Here is a 25,359-nt window from a genome sequence, read left to right on the forward strand (position 1 = left end):
CCTCTTTCAGACACATATACATACAATAAACTCAGCCTTTACTCTTGGTTGCCCATTGTATTCACTGTAGCCAATACCTTTCCACGTCAACATCTCAATCTTTCACCCTCCGCTGGAGTCGGCCTCTCTGCCTCTCTGTCTCACTGTGTGTGACGTGGCAGGGTGCTAATCTTGGCCCTTATCTTTGCCTGCAGCTCTGCTCACATTCCCTTCTCCGCAAGCACCTTATCTACCATCACTGTCAATCAGAGCAGATCAGGCTACCTACAACTGAATCCGCTCAACCCCCCTCCTCACTTTGCCCCCACCAGCCAGTCTCCCTACACGTCCATTACCAACACTCACACCATGCATCCCCTGGCCTTGAGTATCTTACACACCACATACGCAAGCAAGTAGACATGCAAACTTGAAAAACGTCTTTTGTGTAAGTATCTCTGAGTGTAGCTTCTGGCAGCTGTCTTACACAATTACCAGCAATGATCTCTTCCTTTGTCAGAACGGGATTAGCAAATTTGACCATTAAACTCATTTGTACAAGCAAATTATCAGATATGTTCTTAAACATTCTCATAGCACTGATTGAAACTTCCCTATGGGGAAAGAAATGAAAAGTGCTACAGTAATTCAGTGAGAGCAATGCACTAAAGGGAAACCTTTGCAATTTGCAGTGTACATTATTATTATTGTCTCTTTTAGATATATGAATTGGAAGAATATTTTATATTTTAAGTATATTTGTTTTGTTTGTTTTATAGCAATGGCCCAGATGAGAATGAGAAAACTTTTAAATTCATATTGTTTGTTCATGAAACATTTTTTAAAAAAGGAAGCTGGTTGAATAAATAAGTAGAATACATACTACTTTTGTCATAGGTGTGTAGTCATTGCATATGTACACAGTCAGTCAAATAAATATGCAAATTAACACATACACACACAAACACACTCCAGCCTATTGGCATAATAATACAGAGCCACTGACCCCTCTCCTGTGATCCCACTGGGAAACTCAGCCATCTAAATACTGTGCACATAGCTCACATTCACAGACCCGCTCACTAATCAGAAGCATTAATCCAGACTGTTGGCATTTTGGTTCACAATCCTCACTGTGAGGGCAACTGCACTGCAGGTACAACAAAAGGAGAAAAAAATAAAATAAAATCGCACAAATCCCTTTTGGGCAGGTTTAATATTTTTAGGTGAGGGCACTTTTATGTAGGGGCAGGTGTGCTGTGGCTCCCTAATGCTGAAGTAATTGTAGATAATGGAGTTTTAAGGACAGCTGCTGATGCAGGTTTAAGTAGGATTTGTGTAGAGATTTATGACGGAGTGAAAATAGGTGGACGGCTGGCAAAGTTGGAGAGGTGCAAGTGCAATGGAGTGACGGAGGAGGTGAGAAAGGAGACGTAGAGGTGAGCGAAGAGGGTTGTCTGCCTTAGCTTATCATAGTACAAGAGAGAGGAAAGTGAGTGAAAGAGAGAAAAAAAGAATATGGTCCATATCTTCTTGTAGAAAAAGCTCTGGGACTAAGAGGGTAAGAAAAAAATTAACTCATCCATAGTATAGTGCAAAACGAGAGCCCGTCTGGCCTGGTGCTTCTTGAGAATAGAGGGTTATAGAGGGCACAAGCTGGATGACTAATTGGGGAGGATATGAAATGAGGCTTGACTCAATCTACACCCTTGAATCAACTCTGCCCTACAGTATGCATCAAATGGGCTCCCTAAGTGGTGCTTTTCCATTGATTATACCCTTTCAATGTTACGCTCCAACTCCTTGTTGGAGAAATTTGACAGAAAAAAAAGGGGGAGCGGGAATTGGGGGGGGCAGTTGAAATACCGGTCAATACTTAGCAGGGGCAAACTAGAAAAAATAGGAAAGCAGAAAGTGAGTAATACCATATAAACAGATAACCATGAAAGCGATTCAAGAGAAAGAGAGGGAGAGGGCAAAGTGTGTAAAAAGTGTGCTTGGCTCACCGTAAACGCAGCGGTGCGTGGCACTTCGCCTGGCATAGCACTCACACTTTATGAGGTATGGAGAGGTCGTCTCCCTCGCCTCTCTACCCGTTTTAATGATACAGTTTAAATGGAAAAGCTGGAGCTTCAGTCAGCATCAAGGACTCCACTCCTTCTGGTCCACACACACACTAACCTGAATAGCATGCATAAAGATATGCTCACACACATGACCTGAGCACACATATAAGCTTAAATGGGTTTTTTTTTTTGAGTGTGAGCATGTGTTTATTGATATAAGTAATCTAATATCTCACCAAATATATTCTAAAGTCTATTAGTTGTAAAATAAGCAAAACCATAACCTAAACATTACTTTACACTAAAATAAAGAGACTTTAATGTGTACATGTAGTGGCTGTTGCATGTCTTCAAGTATTACCAGAAAATTATAATTCGTGGACATCTAATAATCAAAAGGGCAGATGTTTCCATACGAAGAATACAAAACTTTGTAGGACATTTACAAATTGACCATAAATCAATATTGCTCACTGTGTAACAAGCAAGCATGCTTGAACACACAGACACGCACTCTATATACCATACACATGCTCTATAAATGATCATAGGCTGTATCTAGAAGCCTTGGATGAGACAGGAGAGCGACAGCGATGAAGCTGGTAGGTGAAACTCGCTGTCAGAGCTGTGAAGTCTCCTCAGATCTGCCCCATGTGCCTGGCCACTGTACAGACAGAAGAGACGGTTTCTACCCACACCCTTCACCTATCACAGTAACCTCTCAGAGGAGAACATACTGCAGTAATGCAATATTGATCTGAAAATGTAGTGTGTGTGTGTGTGAGAGAGAGAGAGAGGAGAGAGAGAGGGTGTTGCAGCACAGGTGTCTTTGTATTTTGATGAGCTGTATGCTCACCAGCCTTGTGTAGTTTCTTGATAAGTGATGCATTGTTTGTGCACCTGTAGAGTGTGTGTGTCTGTGTGAGTCATAGGGAGGTGACTATGGGAGTCGTGTATTAATAAGAAAAAGGTGAGGTGTTAGCGTTGGTGCTATTTCTGACACCTCACAGAGTTTTCCCAGTTTTTCAGTGGCGGGGCTGACTGAATGGAAAAAAGCAGGAGCCTGCAAACCCTCATTTTACCTTGCACCTATATCCTTTTTTTCATTATCTTGCCTGGCTATGTAGTCTAGTCTGATGAGAAAATATTATATGAGTGGTACTTCCAGTTACAATTACACCAGAAACTTGCACAGTATGGGAACGCTATCAGGAGTAATTTTCATTTGCTGACTTCCAATTGTTGTTCTAATTGTTAGCAGATTTGCTAACTCTTTCATTTGAAGCAAATCTATTTCATTCTCTAAAATAATTCACCACCATTGAAATTTAGCATTTATTTTACTGAGGATTTATTTTTATTTTGCTTGTTTATTGTTATTCATGTACTTTACAATTTAAAAAAGCATTTAATCCCTAGTCATTATCACCGTTTCCACCAAAGTGGTTACTGAATCAAGGTAGCAAAAGAACAAAATCGTTACTTGTCCAGTCTACCCTCCATTACACAAAGCTCAAGTAGTGTGTATTTTTTATATATAAGATAGAGAACATAGGTATCATTAAATGGTAGAAGAGAAAAATTATATTACTCCCTGAAAACTGACTGAAAGCGTTTCTTGTCTTGTAAGAACTATTTTTGCAAAAAGGTTGGAGTCTTCCCTTCAGCTGAGACAAACACTCACACCTACAGCCAATTTAAAAATCACCAATTCACCTGACATATACTTCGGACTCTATGAAGTGAGCAGAGTTTCTGCATCAGAAGCACCCCAGGCACGGGGAGCAACAGTCAAACATCCACAAAGAAACTGTGACCCACAGGTTGAACCCAGAATCTTGATGCACCCTCCATCTGGATATTTCTACTGTTTTCAGGTTATTAAGCATAGTTGTAGAAATTATCTTACTCTGGCTGTGGAGGAAATTTTTAATTTCAAACTAAAAGGGTGTGTCCTATCCTGGGTGTGTCTACAAGTTTGATACTATATGATACACATTCAGGTACAGATGTTACATTTAACAGCCTTTAAGCTGTATTATACACTGAATCTCACCAGCTCACCAGATTGTGTCAGAATTCAGATTGGACTTTTTATAGCTTCACTAGAATGTTATCACACAGAGAGTTGGAGCTATTTGTGATGAAATAAAAGAAACCGCTCCCCTGCAGTGATGCAAAAGCAATAATAATTTTAGGGGGAAAAAACACAAAGTGAAAGGACTTATGAGAAACGTGGCTTTCATGTTGAGAAACTATCCACAATAGAACCAGTGGTTTATGATAGTTTAGAGTTCCACTGACAAGAATACATGAAATACTTCCAAATATAACTCCCTTCATTCCAAACCAAAAAAGAAGAACATTAAATTTCCCCCCTAAATAAGCCGAAATATCTCTACATAAATGCCTTTACTTCTAAGGTCTAAAATTCAGACGAGTTCTTGCCGAAAAGGAAATATAAGAACCCTCACATGCACATCAAACAGATACAGAGAAAGTATAGTACATGGACTGAATCACAGGGGCCCACAAATAGCAGTTATTCCCAGTGCAATAAAACAGGCAGACTAACTAATGGAACCACCCACACACCAAACATACTTTTTTATCACACACCACTTTCACAAATAAGCATACACGCGCGCGCACACACACACACACACACAATCTTTTTTGTCCCAGCCCACTCATTGCTCGTTAGCTGCATCAGGGTGGTTGTTTTTGCATTGCTGCCGTGACACAGCCTGGCTGCAGCTCGCCGTATCTGCTGAGAGTGCACCACTAAAAATACTCCACTTAACAAACTCTACTGATTACAGTTTGACTTTCTAACTGTCTCCTTCTCTCTCTCCTGTCTTTAATCAGCATGTAAACAAGCACAAGGTCATTTTCTTTCTTAAACGAAATAGGGGAGATAAGAGGAGCGTGGCGTAGTTAATCCTTTGGACACGCTGATGGAGGAGTTTGTTCTGGTGATGGTCGGGTGTTAATTATGCAAGAATGATTCTCTTCTAGTGGTTGTTCTTTCTCGTGATGACTCATCAGTTTATCTGTTTCGTCTTTTGCTTTATTTTATATGTTTATTTTCCATGTTCCTTGGCTGTCTTTCATCTGCTCCTCCAACAATTCCCTCCTGGAAATGTCAGTCGTTCAGTTCCCTAAGTCCTAAGGGCTGCTTCCAGATCGCCTATGTTTGAGTGTGTGTTTGTGTGTGCATGTGTGCGTGTGTCACTGTGTAAAGAGCCTTTTAAAATCAGTACAAGGCTTATACTTGTCCACGTGTGACTAACTGCAGTGTTTGATTACTCTGCCAGAGTGATTTGCTGAACTCAGCAACATCATGTTTTCTTTACCCCTTGTTTTGTCTTTGAACAAATGCATGTAGATTGCCTGCCTGTTTTTGGCACATAAGGAGAAATTAAGGACAAGGCAGGAAAACCAGGGAAAGCAAAGGAGAAAGGAAAGGATTTAAAGTAAAAGGCAGTCTGCTCCAACTCTAACTCCAAAAAGATTTTCAGCAAGATGAAACATCACGTTGTCTGAAACTAGAGTGAAATCTCTCGATGAACTTCTCAAACTAAAAACATGAGTTAATTAACTTTATCCACAGAATTTCTATTGACTTTTCAGTAAAATACATAAATAAAGAATCAGGCTCACATATTAATTTTTAGTTTGTTTTTGATTTCTTTCTTTCTAGCTGTTATTGCCAAACAGTCCGATCTTGATGCAACACAAACTTTGATGTTTAATTGGTTTAGAAGATGTCATATTCTAGCTTGCAGCTTAAGTAAGAGGCAGCGATCCAGTCTAAGTAAAAGACTAAAAGCATCATTTTTTGAGGTATGACAGCACCCAGGCCTCATTTCCATCCTTCTCCGCTATTTGTCAGACTTCTCCTCTTCCCCAGTGAAGCAGCAATGTTAACAATGCTGTCCCCACATTTACCAGTTCTGCCTCATTACAGCTAAAGAAGCGGATAAATTAGTGCAGGAGAGCATGCACGGCCGAGTCCAACTCCACCTGTCAGAGAGGGAAAGATAGTGAATGTGTTGAAATGGAGGAAGGGTGTGAAAAAACTGCTCAGCCTTCAGCACGTATTAAAACAAAATCTTCCCATTAAGGAAGACTCATCGCTCCAGAACCATTACCTGAGGTCTATGATTCAGTATTTTAGAAACTATATAGGGGAATCATATTTATGTCAATCATAGATTTCTATTACTAGACCTGTAATTTTCAGTCTGTCTATAGACAGTATAACATGAGTTCTATAACCTGTTTAATTTTAATCTACTGTTTTAGTATATGCATTTGTTAATAATGCATTTATCTCATGGATAATCGTGTTTCCACTCTGATTTAGAAGACTAGAATTATATTTCACAAATCTTGCTTTATTTTGGAGGAAACTTGTGAACTGCTTTCTTTCTGCTACTTTATACATAGACTCCTCTTTTGATGCAAGAAGAACAAGAAGTTGCATTTTTTTCCAAGCTGAACAACCTGCGCCCTGACCTGTACTGCAATATACTGCGTGTTCAAGATCAAAAGGACAAATGGAGCTGGTTGTCGCCATCCTCTGAACACCAAACTCTCCTGCCCTGCAGCTTTTAAAAATCACTATCTCTCCTGCTCATCTGTCCAGTGCCTCTGGCTTACCATCTTTATGGGCTGGTTAAGGGCGCTCTTACAATCAACTATGTTTGTGCCCTGTCCACATTTGCCTGTAAAATAGCCAGGCATTCCACAATGTCCACCCGCTTGCCTGCCAGGATTAACATTTTGCACTCTCCAAGGTTGAAAATCCCATCAGATGAAACCAAATTAATTTTGCACAATATTCAGGGCCACCGGCCACATAATAGGTGACAATACCAAGTGCATCCCTCGATTGTGATTCTATTCACTCCCTAATCAGCAGGATGGCTGCGTATGGTGCAGCAGCGTAGTAAATGCTTTCATCCCAGGGGGATAAGAAAAACAATGGCCCTTTTTAATTTCTTTTCTAAAGCGGGCAGCAGAAAGAAAATGATATAGACGTAATTGATGATGAGGAGAGTAAGGGGAGCCTTAGCAGAAGACTCATGCAGAAGACTCACGTCCAGTGGCCAGGCCTTTTTTTATTTTATTTTGTGCTTTATGATGGTAACTGCTCAGGGGCACTGGAGGTTGACAAATCTGGCACAGAGGACAAATTGATCGGCAACAGAACACAATTTGTCCCATTAAAAGAATGGGTAAAGCCCTGTGTGGCCTGAGTAATTAGTTTAAACTGTAACATTTCAGTCCAGGAGTGGACCTGTTGGAAAGGGGCTCAGCGCGTCTGCTGATAAGACACTTTAACACTCCAAATATACACGCAACACACTACTGGAATATTCCTCATAAATCCATTACTACTGAATAATTTTTTGTTTTGTATTCATAAATGACAATATGAGTATCCACATATGTGCATAACTTGTGTCTCTTGCTAAATTTCCTAGTAACTTTCCAGTAAAAAGAAAAAAAAAAGTAGTAATAACAAAATTACAGGAAACGCATCTCTTTTTTTTCTTATGTTCAAACTCACTGCCCATGTAAGGTATGTGTGATTTTGTTAGGATGAAAAAAAATCCAGTTGCTCATTCTCAGCATGCACTGAGACTCAGACAGAGACATACGGCTAGTGTATGGTGGGCACGTCTGTGGTGTGACGTGGGGAGAGAGTGTGTCAAAAACACGGATGCGCTGATCCATGGCCCCATGGCGGTGTGCTTAGTGACACATAATACTGGTATTGCACAATCTGCTCCTGACCCATTTTTGTGTGACACATACTGAAGTCAATTTTCTACGCTTTTCATGCATAGGAGGAGAAAGAAATACAAGAAAATCAAGGATCTTTCTATCCACTTTGGCGGAAGTTGATACCTCAAGGCTTACCCTTTCATATTTGAAGTGAAACACTTCTGAATGAGTTTGTAACTGTTTTCATATCTTCTCCACTGTTGTGCTTGGTTGCCTTGTCAATACAGGAGGCTGATGCTGCTGGTACTTTCACTCAGAAACCAAGAAATGAGGATTCTTCAGCTGAAAATTGTAAGCAAATAACAAGTGCTATGTAGGGGTCCGACCCCACCGTCCCATAGTTAATACATATATATTCTACAAGTTCACATTGTTACGACTGTTGTTGTAATTATAATATGTAAATTTGAGTGTGCAGGTGCTCCTCCGTGATTGGTGCATCCAGGGTGGATGGATCGTACTGACTGACTAACGACCGGGAGGCAGCGCATAAGAAGACACCGTCAGGGACTGCCAGGTCATTCATCCTCGGCCCAACCCAACCAGCAGACCGTGTGTTTCACTATGTTGGTTTAATGTAGGAGCATGTAGGGGTGGTCCGCCGTTTTGTTTGATTAGTTTCCTCCTGTTTTTGTTAGGTAGGGAGGGTAGTAATTGTCGTTTGGTTTAGTTCTTTTGACTAGGTAAGTTGTATTTACTCCTGAGAGTAAATACAACAAACTTTTTGTTTGTTGTTTTGGCCTTGGGTTCACCCCGAAGTTATAATTCGCTCCCTTCCTTTGTTTAAATTCACTCATTGTAAATAATTCCCTGTCACAAAGTATTCATTGTGTGACGTGCTGCTTGGGGTTGGACGGGGATGGATGACCCTTTATGTTGTGGTCTGGCCGCGCCTAGACGGGCCATAACAACATAGAGTAAAGGGAAAACAGTAGTGAGTGTGATAGGAAAATGCATGGTGAAATGAACAAGAAACAGAGATATTTTTTTGCCTAGAAGTTTTTAATTGGCATTTGGGCTTCAGTCGCACCCAATTAGCAGGCTTGTTACATGTGAACACTAAGAGCTAATTGGCCTTATAGGTGAAAGGAGCACTGCCCTAAAAGGAGAGCACAAGGCTCACTTGAAAATTCATAGTTCCAGTAGGACTATGTTGGAAGGCTATTTGGCAAAAAGTTGTAAATAACACTCTGCTCCTGCAAGTATTATTTATACTTCCTTGCAGCCTTTATTGCCAGATGCATAACAAAGACAGAATCATGGCCGCTATAAGCTTTATGGGCAATCAGAGAAAAGTATTTGGTCATCAGCATTTTTTTTCTGTAATCAACAATTTACCTGTCAACAAAAATTGCATTGATTTAAAAAAAAAAAAAAAAAGAAAGTCTTGAACTATATTTTAACAGTGTAGAAATCTTCTAGGAGTCAATCAGATCTGAAGGGAAATATCCCAAATGTTGTTACCCTATTAAATGGCCGTTCTCAGTTGCATTAACTTCAATAGATATGACTAAGAGAAAGATGTCCAAATTACAAAGATGACCACTGGCCTTCTTTGTAGAACTGCATGTAAAATTTACACAGGCATTGCCTACCCAAAGCCTCTAAAAGACTCACTAATAATCTGTTGTCCTAACTTACTGCCTCAAGTAGACGTGAAGAGAAAGGTTCTGTGTGACAAATTAAACTTAAACTGCTATCTTTTCCAAAGACTAACCAGACAGTTTTGGTGACCAAACAAACCAAAGAAATAAAAACTGCAAAGCACTACAATTTGGCATCACCACCATAAGGTAATAACAGCCTGTTGAGACTGATGGTGGTGTAGGTGATCTCGTATAATTCATTGGCATAATAACAACTGATAACAAAGAATTAATGGGATAATAACACTGGACTTATGTAAACATAATCATTCACAGGAATAGCCTAACCGGTCTACATTCAGTACTATCCTGCCTTATACTGAGGAATATGCCGCATGTAAGTGCAAATACAACAGCACAATGAGCTCACCAAGGGCAAGAGACTCAATCTCTGATTACATTTACTATACAAACTGTAACAGCAGGATCTGTTGCACAGGACATCAAGAGCTCATTATGCTCTTTACATGCAATTAATCAAACAATATAAACAAAGATCCCTTTAGCCATAGATGACAGAGCCCGATTCCCCAGTGGCAACTGATGTACAGTGAACACTACAAAACTTTTTTTTGAAAAATGTAAAAGTCATCGTTAATCTTAATGTGATAGTGCTGATACTATGCAATATAATCTGTTCCTCCTGCCTGTTCACACTGTTACCTATAATCTTCTCATGCTGAAAAATGCAAAGAATGTAGTGGCATGAAAATATCTGGACTTTTCTTGTAAAATAAAAGAAATATGTTGTGTGGTAAGATAACAGCGCATTTAGGACAAGTATGCATTTTGTTATCTTTGTAAATATCCATTACCCCTTTAAATTAATAAATGGGCTTTTAAGTTTACAACACGTGTTGGGAAAGCCAGCCAAGTCTATAGCGTCCACTGCAGCAATCGGCTATAATAAAACAGTTATTGATAATATTTACTCAGTCTTCTTCATGAATTATGCCTGCGACATTACCTAGTCAATGTTGTCTTTCTGTTTTCTTTTTCTTTCAGCTAATCATCCTTGAGCAAATCATAATGTAGCCAATAAAAGCAATAAAAGGAGAACTCAAGGACTCATTAAGAACTGGGAAGCTCTTGTGACCTGTGCGCTCTGTTCACTTGGGACTATTCACAGGTTCACAGATGCAGATGCCTAAAAGACTCAAATTATGCTCACAATGTTCTGGCTTCATTTTTTAATATTGTTTTTTAGTTTGCTTGCTGATTTTGTTATTTGTGTGTTTTTCTAATCATGCAGAATTTTACAGAGAAGTATATTCACTTTCAGTTCTAAATAAGGAAACCAACCAAAGACTTGGCAATGCAGACTATACACTGCAAACTATACACATCTATAAAAATAGATTAACATAATTCATTAGGTTCATGGCTGTCAGGTCACATTTCAAAATAACAATGCAGTGGTTCCTCTTGCAAGTGTCATTTAACTAAATTATAAGCTTCAATATCTATATTATTTGTTCCATATCCATCCCTGTGAGATAGAGAGTAAATTGACTGGTTCTTATATAGTGCTTTTCTACTCTATTAGAGCACTCAAAGTGCTTTACAACTACAACAGCCATTCACCCATTCGCCCAAGCACTATTAATATAACATCCACAGTCACATTCTAATGGATTCGGGGTAACTCAGGGTTCAGTATTTTACTCAAAGACACTTTAACATGACATGCTGAGTAGTCTATCAAGCCTCCGATCAGCAGATGACCCTGAGTCACAGCTACCTTTTTTAAGCCACATGTCTCATATGAACAAATTTACATTTGGTTACCTGACAGTAACATAGCCACTGCTGAAATGAGCAATCATGTCTGTAGCACTGTGGTGAGACGCCACTAAAATGGCAGCATTATACAACTGGGCATCTCAAACCATCAGGCCATGACAGTGACAATGAAGCTTGTCCAGAAGTGTCACCTCTCCCAGCCTCTGTCTGTCTTTGTTTCTCTTGCATTATTATTTCCACCATTGTCTCTTTCCCTATATCTCTCTCACTTTATGTGTCTCATACACACATGGGCACACACACATGCACAGAGAGAGAGAGGCAAAGACAGGGAGAAAGAGAGCGAGAGAGAGGAAAAGACAGAACGTCTTTATTAGTCCTCTGTATGCAGTCTGTGCTCAGCCTGAGATTGCAGGACTGACCCCTCACTGTGAGCTGCACAGGGGAAATGTTTACTCAAACCCCAAAGAACATGCCATTAACCTCTTTCTAGATAGAAGACAAACAATAATGTCCCTCCATGAGGGCAATAAAGACAGAACACCTATCCAGGACCATCATGACAATCATCTCATTATGAAGCTGCGGGAGGTGGTAAGGAGCCAGGGAGCCCGGTCTCCCAGGGATACTTTCTCTACAGTATACCAGTGTGTCTAACATTCAGAAAGGTATTTATGATATGCAGTCAAGCGCAAACAAATTGTTAACCCAACAGAGTTAAACCATTGCAAGCCTGACCCAAATGCTACAACTACCGCTTCCCCCCAACTTGATAAACCATTCATTTTGCTTACTTTCTTCCACCTTTCCTTACTGTGTCATCTCCTATAGTGTCTCTTTACCTCTTTTTCTCCCTAGAGATTGAGACGACAATCCTTGGGCTCTGATTAAAGCCCCAACCTGGGAGGACATTTTAGTGTTGAAAGTAAATGAGGGGGGGGGGGAGTCTTCTTCTTAGGAACACGCAAGCATAATTCAGTCACACCTTGATAATTCCCCTGATGTGTGAGTCAAAGTCCCCTTGCACGCATCAAATAAAGAAAGACACCACAAGCTCACACTCATCCCAGATTGAGGGTCTCCTCCTGGGTAGGCTTAAGAGCCCACTACTGGGTACCGTTTACCTGTGTCGTTTGAAGAGCCCATTATTTTAATTGAAAAAGTTACCTGCCCGCCAAAGGCAAACAGTGAAAAAAAAATGTGAGGAGAATTAAAACAAAAACACCAGATGGTGATATACATGATAAAAATGATTGTTTATACTTACTGTTTGATTATATGTGATAATGAGAGTGGGATTCCTCAAGGCAATTATTGTCTGTGGCAGCCATATTGTGAGAGGACAAGAGAAGGACGGCACGGGCTGGTATGAAGAAGCGCTTATCAAATATCTCCGGCGGGGTGATTAGTGTAATAAGACACTGCAAGGTGAGATAGGCCACTCACACTCTTTTAGTATGTCTGTGCAAGTTTGCGTGTGTAATTAAGCGAAAAAGAATGGGTGTTAGAATGAGCAAGAAACAGAGCCTAAGAGGGAGTCTGAGAAAGTATGAGCGACTCCCTTCATCTGTTTTCCATATCTGCGTGTGTCTCTGTGTCTTAATGTATACCCTGTCCCCATGTGCCTTACTCTGGTGGTGTGTGTGTGTGTGATATAATTCCTATGTTAATGCAGGTTCCCATGCCAGGCTGGCTGCCCCAAGGGCTATAGCCTATGACAGAGGGCAGATTGGGGGCACTTACCCCTGGCAGAGTCTTCTGTTCATGGAGGGCGCTCTGGGCCTTCAGTGCTGACTCTCTGGCACAGTATGTTAGAAAGGCACATCCTGCAGTATCAGGAGACAGGAGAAAGAAAAGCTTATTACACACCACTGTTAATGTTTAATGAAAGGAAGGGGGGAATTACAGTAACAGAGAGTTTTCAGATTTAAAGTGCACATGTAATTGCAAGTTGTGTTTTTTATTGTACTTAACTGTCTTGAGAGATCAAAACACAAACTAAAAGCTAAAATCATATGTCATTGTGGTGATTTAAACTTTTTGTGCATGTCAAACATTTGATTATATTGGTATATATTACATTAAATAATATTCATCTATGATTAAATGCATAAACTACAAAAGAAATCCATCTCATTCATCACTTAAAACACCCTAGAAGAGATTGGTAACACATTTGTCTGTAGAGACCCAGTTTCATTCTTTTGCCCTTTTACAAATGTGCTGGTTCAGTACCCAACCAGTAACAGCTTCCAGAGTGTGAGGGTTCAACTGAAAATAACATAGTGGCCAGGTTATATCACCGACTTTGTCACTCTCTTTTCTCTCTTTGTCTGTGATATGGATGAACCAAAGCTGGAGTTTGATGAGTTTGTTTCACTAAGGGTGGAGTTGAGGTAGACACACGAGTACAGCAGAGAGCCAAGAGAGGACAAAATTGAGCGAGCACTTCAGCTGTACGCAAACAAAATCTGGAGAGTCACCTTTCCTTGATTCTCTTCTTTGTTCTTGTGAATACTTTTCAAAGTTTTCAGTGTTGACTTTACAAATAGGAATGACAATTGTTTCATAGTACAGTACACCTCTGAAAGGAGAACACTTGACTTGTATAAAGTCATTCAAGGTGAGCAGAAAAAATGCTTTGCATACAAAAGTGAACAGAGAGTTGTTACAAAATGTAACTTAAATACAGATCAGCTTTTAATTGGATAACTCAACTGTAGTCGCGTTGTGAACAGGTGACACCAGCGTAGCGCCTGAGTTTCAGTGTGTAAATGTTACAAATAATTAAAAAATTCGCAGGAGTAGTTTCATTGAATATATGGCAAAAATATGACACCTAATATAAGACTTAATGTGTTATTATATTAAAATAGAATTCGTATATCCTGACAGTTAAAATGTAGCACTCTAAATTAAGCAGTTCTATATCCTTGGACTCATTAAATGCTGAGAAGATTAAAACTTTACTTTTTTACGTGACAACCCCTTTAGATTAGATTTAGTGAACTTATGTCATCAATGTTTATGTCAATAGAATGTCTGCCACGTGGCTTGTGTTTTTTTAGTGTTTTCATCTAATTCATCCATTTTAATTATGACAAAGTACACTGGACTAAGCAAAACAAAACGGCAACATTGTTAATGTGCATGTGTAATGTGCAAAGTAAAAAAAAAACAATTGCATAGAAGTAATGCTTTCTAATAATAAATGACCACTTTCATAGCTACTGAAGTGCCCAACAGTGCCCGTACATTTAAGGTGACAAGTGATTATAAAACTCTGACAATGAGCTGGAACTGTAACACATATTTGTGGATACTTTTGAGTCAGAAAATTCAGGAAAACAGAATATAAATAAATAGTAACTAGTAAGTAAGTCTCCTAAAAAATGTGACAGCTTTCATTAAAGGGTAAGTTGTTGCTCTGTTACGCGCTTGGCAGAGCTGACAATGGGTGACCCCCGTTCAGAAGAGGTTTTGCACTGTGCAGCATAATTTCTCATTACTACATGTCACACCTACTGCCAAGGATCCCCATGGGAGAAGACACACACATACACTCACACACACACCTACACATACAGATGATACCCGGCATGCCTAGCACCCATCATCCCCAAAAGCCAGAAACACACTCTGGCACCCAGCCAAGAGAGCTCCCTTTCACGACAACCTTCACCCACCTCCACAACTAGGTGGTTACTCAAGAGGAAAAATCACCTAAACGACACTGATGAAACAGCATGCCACACAGCAAAGCAGAAAAGTTTGGGAGCCTGGGGAAACACTCTTCATCCTTTATGGCATTACAAAACTGTGGAACATGAGTTGAGGACTCCTGGGGGGAACGTCCTGGCAAAGGCTTATGGGACTTGCAGGCTCGTGCTGATATTCTTCTATCGGTGCCATGCCATCTTTGACGTAGTTTTTAGTGCACATTTTTTCTGGAGAATGGCATAATTTTTATCTTGATGTTATATCCCCACAAATCAGTGAATCAGTGATGCAGCTGTAAAAATGTATAACTAAAGTCTTTTAATGTCAACATTTTAACAGACATTTAATTTACTTATTGTTTAGCTTTGTGTGAAATAGCTTAACTCCACACTTCAGCATATGTTAATAACTAAGTAAATGTATACACGTGCTGTTATTAAATGCAATTTAATAGAAATGACTTTGTTATACTTTGGTTCCCAAAAAGTTTCCAAAAAGCTTCAGTTTTGTACTTTGGTTGTTTTTTGTTATAAGATAGTATAGAAATCATTACAGTTTCTGGAAAATGTTTTTGGTTCACGTCACAACATTTATTTTGCAAAATATCTCTATAACACAGCATTGTTCTCTTCATGTCTTTATTATCTTTTATAATGATTATAATAAATTCATATATTAATTAAGGTGCAATATCAGAATATCAGAATGATTACATTAATATTAAATGTCTACACGTTAATGTATCAGTGCATTAATATTGATCATATATTATTGAGTATCATTTGAGGCTTTCCCGCAGTATTAATACTTAATAAATATTACATAATATATATGGAAAAATAATGCATTTAAATCTAAATAACAATCATATTAATGCTATTGTTTAAGTAATTGTGTAGTTATATTATATTGTTGTTGCTTTACTGAAATAAAATTTAAAATGTGGAACTTTACTAGTACACCTGTAGTAATTAGGGGTGCAACAATACACAGAATTTACGGTTCGGTTCGATACTTTGGTGTCACGGTTCAATATTTTTTCAATACAAAAAATGTTCATGCCTTTTTAATTTATCATTTATTAAAATTATAAATATATATTTATCTCAAAAGTACAGTTTTTAAATTTAATGTTGCTGAAACAACAAAATAAAAAAAATAAATCTATCTGATTGAGAAATCACTCAAAGAGAGTTTATTACAGAGAAATGGCTCTTTCCAAAATAAAAGCTATACTATACGCTTTTTCTGGGGTATATTCTCAGCAGCATATTAAACATATCAGGTCCCCATAAGGAGAATCATGTGCTAACGGCTGTCTAAATGACTCAGGTAAAGTTTGTCGCATGCGTGCTTGTTGTTTTTGTCTGCTTCCACTTGTGTTTGCACTAGGATGATGTCAGCGTGAATGTGCAGTCATATTCGTTGTGTTCCCACTAGTGCTGTCAGCGTTAATCTCGTTAAAATGACATTAACGCCATAACGCGGCAAATCTCCGTTAACGAGTTACCACGGATGGCCCCGTGCTTGGGGCTGGACAGGGTCAATACAAGCTAACTGAGCTAACGCACTAGTTCCCACAAATTGAGCATTGAGTTGCACATCCGACACACTGTTTTACTTTTGTCCATGATGCGCTTACCTTCAGGGTCATACTTCACATGAAAACCAAGATAGTTCCAAACGCCAGATCTGAATGAGGGTGGGGGAGGTTCAATTTTGGGTTGTGTTGAGGCATTTGCCATGTTGCAACGAGCTTAGCTTCTGTCTTGCTAGCTTGCGCTGCGCTCAGTGGATCTGCACTCCACAGTGCAGCCTAGGCGGAATAGTCGAACGCAGATCCACTGAGCGCTCAACACAGACAGCATTGTCAGAAGAAAAGTTGATAAAATAAATAAAAAATGTTGTATTGTTCGATACATATGCGTACCGAACCGAAACCACTGTATCGAACGGTTGCACCCTAGTAGTAATGCTACTTTGTCATGCAGGTACCCTTAGAAAAAAATGCATTTGATACTGTTAGTTTAAATAACATATTAAAGTGGGCTTTTTATGCAGTGTAGCCTTTAATATCCATTCAAAATATGTATCTGTCTCAGATTCCTGACAGCTGTTGAATATCTGCAAGACTTTGGGAAAGCTTTATACCCAACAATGTTGGCTCAGGGAACATCTGTAGCCCAAAGGATTCAGTGAGTGGGAAATCCAGTTGTGGAACAGATGAGCATTCTGCTTGGAGAACATGAATGATGGAGAGGAGGTAACAATGATGCAACAGCTGGAAGCAGGGTAGGCCTGTCATCTTAAAAATCTAAAGTAGGTAATTGGCATGGGATTACATATAAATATCACCGCCCGTTGGTTTTATATTCAATGATGTAAAATGACTTGAAAAACAAACGACTTTTACTGAATATGCAGCAGAAGGCGCAAATTTATTACATATATACAAAATATTACAAAAAACATCACATTTACACCAAATGAATACATGTTGTTTTGAATTATGTAAGAAAACAGAGCAAGGTTTAAGGATTTGGCAGTAATGTATACTACATGTTATTAAAAAACAGATAAAGCACAATTGCTCTGTGCATCATGTTGGGGTTTTTTTTTGTTGTCATGTTTAAGATGTTTCTGTTTTATCAAGTACATCCACTAACATTTAAATTAACACATTAGAAGTTTGACTTAACTAAATAATGACCAGCAATTAGGAAAATGCAGTAACTTACTGGGATTTAATGTGAAAAAGAAGATGAGAACATGTACAATGTTCAAAGATTAAGGGTAAGCACTGGCAATGGTTCAGCAAAAGAACTTGTGACTTTCTGTAATGAGCAGGTTAAGTGGGGTGAAAATAATAGTTGGGTAATCAAACACAATTTACCACACTACATTTTCAGTTTAGGGACAAAAGTTCAACCGATTGTATTTAAGGCAAATGGAAAAGTAAACCCTGAAAAGTGGTTCAAAGAGAAAGCAGAGAATATGAAATGAGTCTTTTCTTTTGCAAGGCACGTTTTGGGTAATTACTTAAAGAACTTTTCCCCCTGTAATGCTTTTTTCTAACAATTTGTTTTAAAATGGAAATTAGTATGTGTGAACAACTGCATGCATTGAGGCATAAGAGTGAATTGTGATTTTTTTTAAGGCATCAGGCACCTGTAATTGAAATAACTCCAGAACAAATTTGTATAAATTTTCAATTCATTAGCTGTGAATTTATGAATCATCAGCAATTTGCTCCTCACATATGTCTCATCCAGCAATAATCATTAAACTGGAAAAAGAATGCAAATTAATTCCCAACAAGATCTCGGTGCAAAGAAATAAAATAAAATAATATAGTGAAACAACTGAATGCTGCCGAATGTGACAGCCTGACCCTCTGGTGAGTACTGAGACAAATATGATGTGAGGATTCATCCACTTCCTGCGTCTGTGTTAAACATACTGTTACCTGGAGAGCATTTTTCCATCTTTCCGTTGTTCCATCCATCTACATTCAGAGCTGGCTCTTCAGAGCCGTTAGCTGTCTGGTTCACACACAGCCCCTTTTCTAATGATCAAAGAGGTCATCTGTAGACTTAAGCTTTACCTGTCACTCAGCTTACACAAACTGTCTATCACTGTCCAACACTTGCTCTACAACACTCCTACTGTAGATAAAATCCCATACGTGTATGGCTCTGTAGCTCAGTGGCCATTACTAGAAGTCTGAAGGACTTAATTGACACAAAGCCACCAATCTGTCTCTGAGCTGAAAAGGATTTCTTGAATTCCAGGAGTATTGTGCAATTAGATATTACTGCCCCACTGTAGTTTACTTTTGGTTATTTCAACGCCTAAAAAGCTTTTTTATGTCAATTTGGCAGGCTATTTATAGCCAATTTCACTGCATGGACCTACCGAGGAGAGGAAAATGGATGAGGATATTTAACAACTCTTTGTATCTCTTCTTCCTGGCTGTGTGGTGCACCTCAGAGTCTCTCCTCTCAGCATCAGAGACGGATTGATAAATAACGCTACTCAAGCAAAAGATTTGCCCCCCACTAACATTCAGCATGTCTGAACAATGCATGCATTCTGGCACTGACACTAAGTATTATGATAATGTAGTGCTCAGCGAAATGATGGATGTTAAACAGCACGACCTGGCTGCACTACACACTGGCGATCACCATGCCCGCAAATAGTGTCAAGTCATCCCACGCACTGTATACAGCTCCCTGACGACACACAAACTATCAAATCGGCATTAAAGGCAACAGTCTCTAGCAGTATAAGGCTGGATATAATTATCTGTTAAGAGATGGAAAAAAAATGTTCTCTGAACAGACTAACCATTCGGTTACACTCCTCTACCCAACTGTACAGGAAATCACAAAACAGAAAATTACCAGGATATTTAAGTCCCTGGAGATACCCTAAATGCTCAAAGTAAGAAAGCACATAACATCTGTTCAAATTGTTGCATTGCAATCCACATGAATTAGTCATGAGCTAATCTGACATATTTTGATCAGTTCTTAAATCCATAATTATGGTGCAATTTTTTTGTCATAGGCCTCGAGCTGTGAAAAAAGGCAGTGCTGCAAATCATCCATTAGGCATGTTTTACTGATTGACGCCAACAGTTATATATCTGTAACAAGTCAAATCTTTCTCACCCACGAATTAGACATGAAGAGGAATTTCAAACTAAAAGTCAAATTAAATGTATTGCATATTGCAAAAATAATAATGTTTTCAGGTATCATGGAGGCAGAGTTTTTATAACATCCTCTGGTTCTCTGATACCGTGCTGTGAAAAATGTTTATGTTGTGGGGAAAAAAGAAAGTTGATTGAATTTCTGATGATGTTACAATATTGAGAGCCTTCCGGGCCTCTGACATAAAAGACTGCCACTATACATTGGCATGTTGTGCATTGTTGTGAACGAAGCCTGTAAGCTGCTTTATAAACCCCTGTGTAATATGCACGCAGCTGCCTTATTAGGCACAAGTAGGTGTTGCTTCAGCTTTATAATACTTTTTGCACTTTAAGTTTTTTGTTGTTAAACTGTATTTAATTCAATAAAAAAGGCGTTTCTTTGTTTTAATTTAGCTTAGCTGCACAGATTGAAACAGGGTGGTCAAAATAATATCAACATGTCTCCACATTAAATAAATGAAGGAATTGTTGAATTATTAAATTAAATTCAATGCCCCAACTGCAGTCTTCAAAATGAACACAAAACAAAAATTGAATATTGAAACTATGCAGATAAAACTGTTGCATGAGTATTGTATTATGTCACATTAGCCTAAACTCGATGTTCTCTAAAGTGGTAACTGAGTGCACATACTGTGCACTAAAGATTACAGCAAAATATTATATTGTATAGAGCCAAGTAAACGACTCAAGCTACAGCGTTGACAATGGTTACACAGCAACAACACTTATCTATATTGATTAATACCATCTATATCAGCAGACAATCAACAGGCATAAATAAAACTATCTATTGTGGACTGTAGTAGATAAAGATTACCTCAGGAATTTCTACTGGACAGCAGTGAGTCTGGGATTCATGTGAGTCTAACATCTACCAATTATTTCTCAAATGACATCCCAGATGAGTCCATACTTATAAAACTTACATACTAGACGTATTTTGGCCAGTGTTTTGGACAAATACGTTATATTACAGAATTTGCACTGCTAGACCACCAAACTGCATTGCACTGTTTAGAGACCTTCATTAAACCTGCATTTATTTATTTAGTTACTTATTTATCCGACACTGTCAGCAGTGAAAAACAAACCTGTGAACAGGATAAGACATATTATTTGACTTTAAGTTGATTTGAGACTCTTGGTATCACTTGATAACAGTTTTGTTGGTTTGTTTGTTTTGTTTTGTTCATACATCTATGCAGCAGACTAAGAGCATTAGCTTTCATTTGATCTTATTTTTCTCTGAGCCTGATAAATGGGAACTTATTTGCGTTGCATTTTCAAAATGATTCTACTTTTAAAAAAAAAAAACTTAAAAAAACAAACAAACTGCCCACTTCAGTCAAAATCAACATGAGGACAACAGCAACAGTGAAGCAAAACAGTAAATTTGAAACCGCCCCAAAAATAAAAGAGTCAATCCTAAAATCTTTTACAGGGATCCACAGAGCTTACCGGAGCTGTAGAATAAGGTGATTATTTTTTGTGTATGTATTACTCCTTGCATGACTCCTAACTTGTTTTAAATGTTTTAAATACAGAAAAGATCAACTAGACATATTGTACAACAGTGCATATAAAATATATAATAACAATGTGATGGTGTTTGGATCAATCGCATGTCACCTTTTATTTTGGCAGGTAAAAAATGGAATAATTGCAGTAAAACTGTTTTTCTTTCTTTCTATAATTTTAATTTCAAATTCTTTTTTTGTTGTTGTTGTTGTTGTTTTGTTTGTTTGTTTTTTACCTATTTTTTATTTGATACATAACAATTAATTTATAATTCAATTCATTTAAAACATGGAACTTAATTAATGACAGACTTAAGTTAAACATGTCTTGTTCACTGTGTTGTTTATAGGACATTTTGTCTTGGAAAACCTGTAGCCCTTCTTTCAAAGTTAAGTAATTCATTTTACCTTCGGTTCCCCTACAAAAGCTTCCAGTGTCAGAATGATCAGTCTGTTTGTAGTTTACTCTTTTCTCCTTGAGTGACACAGCTGATTTTACACTATATCTACTTTGTTTTGTTAATGTCACTAATCCCATTTTCTCACTCTTGTACTTTCTTGCTTCAGTCTAGAGATGTCACACATTGGCACAGCAGGGCACATGAGCATGGTTTAGATGAGTGGCCAATAAGAAAAACTCATCCATATAATGCATTGGTAAAATCTTATTAAAAGTGCACGCCTGTGCTCCCAAAGTGACTTTGAATGTCACGCGGGATGAAGTGGGCATAATGCGAACATCAGAGTGGCCTTGGTGGAGGATGATTTGAACAGGCATACAGCTTTGGAACAGGATTATCCTTCCCGAGGCAACTATCCTCCAGAGTGTTGACATTCAGGGATGGTTGAGGACAGGCGTAAACAACACGGATATCAGAAATATTGTTTTAATCGATCATCAGGCTCCATAGAGGAAAACCAGAAAGACAAGAAGCAGGTTGAACACCAACAGCTGATGGCTGGAGAAACAGGTGGTGCATGGAGATCCTCAGGGCTGCACACACAAGAAAGTAATGGTGAGCCTTCGCTCATTTCTCCCACTAGAGCGCCTGACCAGTCTAATCAATAAGATCATGAACTACTGCCACTGAATTACATATCATACATAATTTTCCCACCTGGTGAATTATTTTTTGAGAGTGAATTGCATGTGAATTCAGCACCAGTGGTGAATATGTGAATGTGTGTTATTTGCCTGTGTGCTGTCTCAGTGCAAGTGTCTGTCTGTGTGCACACATGCATGTGTGTGCGTGTGTGTATGAGAAAGAGAGCAAAAGAGATAATTAAAGCATAATCCAAAACTATATGTATGTATATAAATTGTTTCTCAATACAGTGCTCTTTAACTTAAAGATAAACTGATTTCTGGTTATATTTATATAAGTAATAATAATCCTACCAAATAAACGTAATAAGTACGTAATATGAATAATAATAACAATAATAGTAATAGTAGTAGCAGTAGTGCAAGTAGTCTCACAATAAAGATAAAAAGTTAGACATTTTTTATTGTAGCTTCTTAAATAGATTACTAACTGAGAAAATAATGTATAATAAAAGACTTTAAATATATGATAATGATCAAAATTTAAATTTTAATAAAATGTTTTGAAATTGTTGCAATCACATTAAGTTAATGACAAAATTTTATAGCAACAGTACAGGAAGGAATAAGTTGAACAAGACTTAAACTTTGAATTGTGGACTTAAAAAAGAAGAAAAAATAATTTAAGCTTGTCTAGAAATACAAAGCCGAATTGCACACTGGCATTCATTACTATCACTGTAATTAGAACCGATCGATCCGTGATTATCCGTTACGTGTCTGACTAATTACTAAGTGTACACAGATCCCGCTCGTTTTGGACAATAAGGGTTCGGGGGTGAAAAGAGCAAGCGAGAATGCAATATGTGCTGGAGCCAAGCCTCTACTATCATCCTGCTTTGTACTTCCTGACTGCAACCCGCCCACGGAGCCCCGTTACAATACAGCTGCCATGTAAGTAGTATTTTCCACAGCTAATGACGTCCGAAAAGTAGAAAACATATCAGCCCGCTGAAAGGTCAAAGCAGCTTGTCAGCACCACGTTAATCGCCGATTTTGATTGTCTGATAATGGCTTACATTTTCAGCTCCCCGGAAAGTATTTACTTCTCGCTGATAATATACAGCAAATGTGATGGATTTTTTAAAATGGAATTCATGCGCCTGCACAGCTGCCTGTCCCGTGTCCCGCCCCCTTAACTGGCCTTAACGGGGATGCTGAGCACATGATAGTAAATGTAAACACACAAAGGCATTTTCAGCTGTAGTATTCACGTGGATTGTCTGGTGGCGGTAACAATTAACCCTGCACTTCCAAGCCGTTCACTTCCACGTGTTCCCCCTCTCACGCCTCAGACGTATTTGTGTGTGTGCCTCTGCGTGTGCGTGTGTGCGTTCGAAGCCACTACGGGGCTCCCACACTGTCCCAAACATCTGCAAATTAGCACACTTTTCATGCCCTCTGCCCCAGAACTGAGCCGGGACGTTCTTTGTCACTACTTTGCGTAAACCTTTTCTCAATCCCTAAAGCACCATAAAAGTAGTCAAAACAACCAACCTTTATGCATTCCCGTAAACCTGTCTTTCAGAACAGTGAGTTCGTATATCTTTCCGAATTCCTCAAACAGGGGTTTCAGGTCTTTTTCCTCCAGGTTTCTGGGAATCTGCCCGATGAAAAGCTTGATGGCGTCGTGGTCCTTCATTGGAATGGTGTTCTGGCCGATGGTAAGCCCGTTCATCCTGCCGGCGCTGTTCGTGGTGCTGAATCCATTCTCTTGCTGCACTCCGTTTGCAGTGACTGTAGCCATCTTTCCTCAATGGGCCGGCGGGCTGCTCTCTCTCTCTCTCTCTCTCTCTCTCGCTCTCTCTCTCTCGCCTCTGTGTAGTCAACTGCACATTGCACACTCCCCCCCTCCGTTATATCTTCCTGTCTCCCCACTCCTCCTCCGGTTCTCCCTCCCTACCCTCTCCTGTCCTTCCTTTACAGGCTAAGCCGCTTTGTTTGGAATCAGTATTATTTATTTATTTATTTTTCTTATTCTTTATGAGTTTTTATTTTTTCCGCCCCCCCCCCCTCCCCACACACACACTCACACCCCATCACCACCGCCACCCCCAAGCTGCCACTCTGTCCCGTGACGTCAGCTCGTACTCTTATGAATACACCACGCCCACCATCTGATTTGCATAATGAGTTCGACCAAGGCGAATGGGAGAGCAGGTTGACTAAGGACCCCACAGGGCAGAGTAAGAACTCAAACATTTGGGTAGAGTGTAAAGGTTGGGACATTTAAATGATGCAAATTCAACATTAGTGCTTCTTCCCCAGCTTATCTGCGGTGGTTTAAGTTTGTCTCGGAGAGCAAAATTTGATGCTCCTTTTGGCGGAAAAATATTGACCTGATTTTAAACTAGTTTTAGTTCATCTCTAGTTTGTAATTTATTAATAATAGAAATCAATCAAAATCTAAATTCCTTTTAATGACTTAAATGTTAAGAGAACCAACCCTGCATTTTTGTATTTTGTATAAAAGAAGATTCACGATAGGTACGCAGTGTTACTAAAAATGCTGTCCTCATAACCCTTCTTTGGTGTGGTGAACGTATTTGCCCATGTTATATATCCCCTGAGGTAAATAATGTGATTTATCTGGTATACTGGGGTAAAAAAAAAAAGTCTATGAGATGTATAGAAAGAAAAGCAGGAGAGTTGTATGTCTTAGCACCAGTATTGAAAAACACTCTTATGAACCCTTGTAGAAATGATCTTTACACCAGCAGTTCTCAGGAGACAGGTCCCTGTTGATTTTCATTGTAACCATCTAACAAGGACTATTGTACGCCTGGGACACCCGGTGAATTCTACTGGTGGAGCAGAAAAACAACACGGGTGGGATACATAAAAGCTCATATCTATGCTTTGGTCTACTAGTCTACTGTTCAATATTTATTGGTAGAGTTCTTTAAATAGAAGTACCAATGACTACATGTTTTAATACGCAATACAGTCATAAGTCTACAATCATGCAGAAATCTGAAAAACTTAGTGCAAGGTCATCTAACTTAGAATGACCCTGGAGGCTTTGAGATTTTATCCAGATGAAGAATTACATTTAGTATAGTGT

General features: G+C 38.8%; 1 protein-coding gene across 13 annotated transcripts in view; it reads right to left on the reverse strand.

The window, feature by feature from the left end:
* Nucleotides 1–24,146, reverse strand: part of celf6 (CUGBP Elav-like family member 6) — a 153,531-nt gene extending 129,385 nt beyond the window's left edge. For 12 of the 13 annotated variants that reach the window (XR_315235.2, XM_042218560.1, XM_005912930.2 and 9 more), the window contains exons 1-2: nucleotides 23,793–24,146; nucleotides 12,974–13,056 (exon numbers count right to left, since the gene is read on the reverse strand). Coding sequence is in view for 12 of the 13 variants with exons in the window: in XM_042218560.1 (XP_042074494.1) it covers nucleotides 12,974–13,056; nucleotides 23,793–24,042 (333 nt within the window). In the remaining variant the exon portion in view is untranslated. The remainder of the gene's footprint in view (nucleotides 1–12,973; nucleotides 13,057–23,792) is intronic. The other variant, XM_005912928.2, reaches the window with a different exon arrangement.
* Nucleotides 24,147–25,359: the final 1,213 nt, after the last annotated feature.

This window comes from Haplochromis burtoni, unplaced genomic scaffold (assembly GCF_018398535.1).
Source record: "Haplochromis burtoni strain Fernald_Lab_line unplaced genomic scaffold, NCSU_Asbu1 Contig_2, whole genome shotgun sequence".
NCBI classification, from domain to species: Eukaryota; Metazoa; Chordata; class Actinopteri; order Cichliformes; family Cichlidae; genus Haplochromis; species Haplochromis burtoni.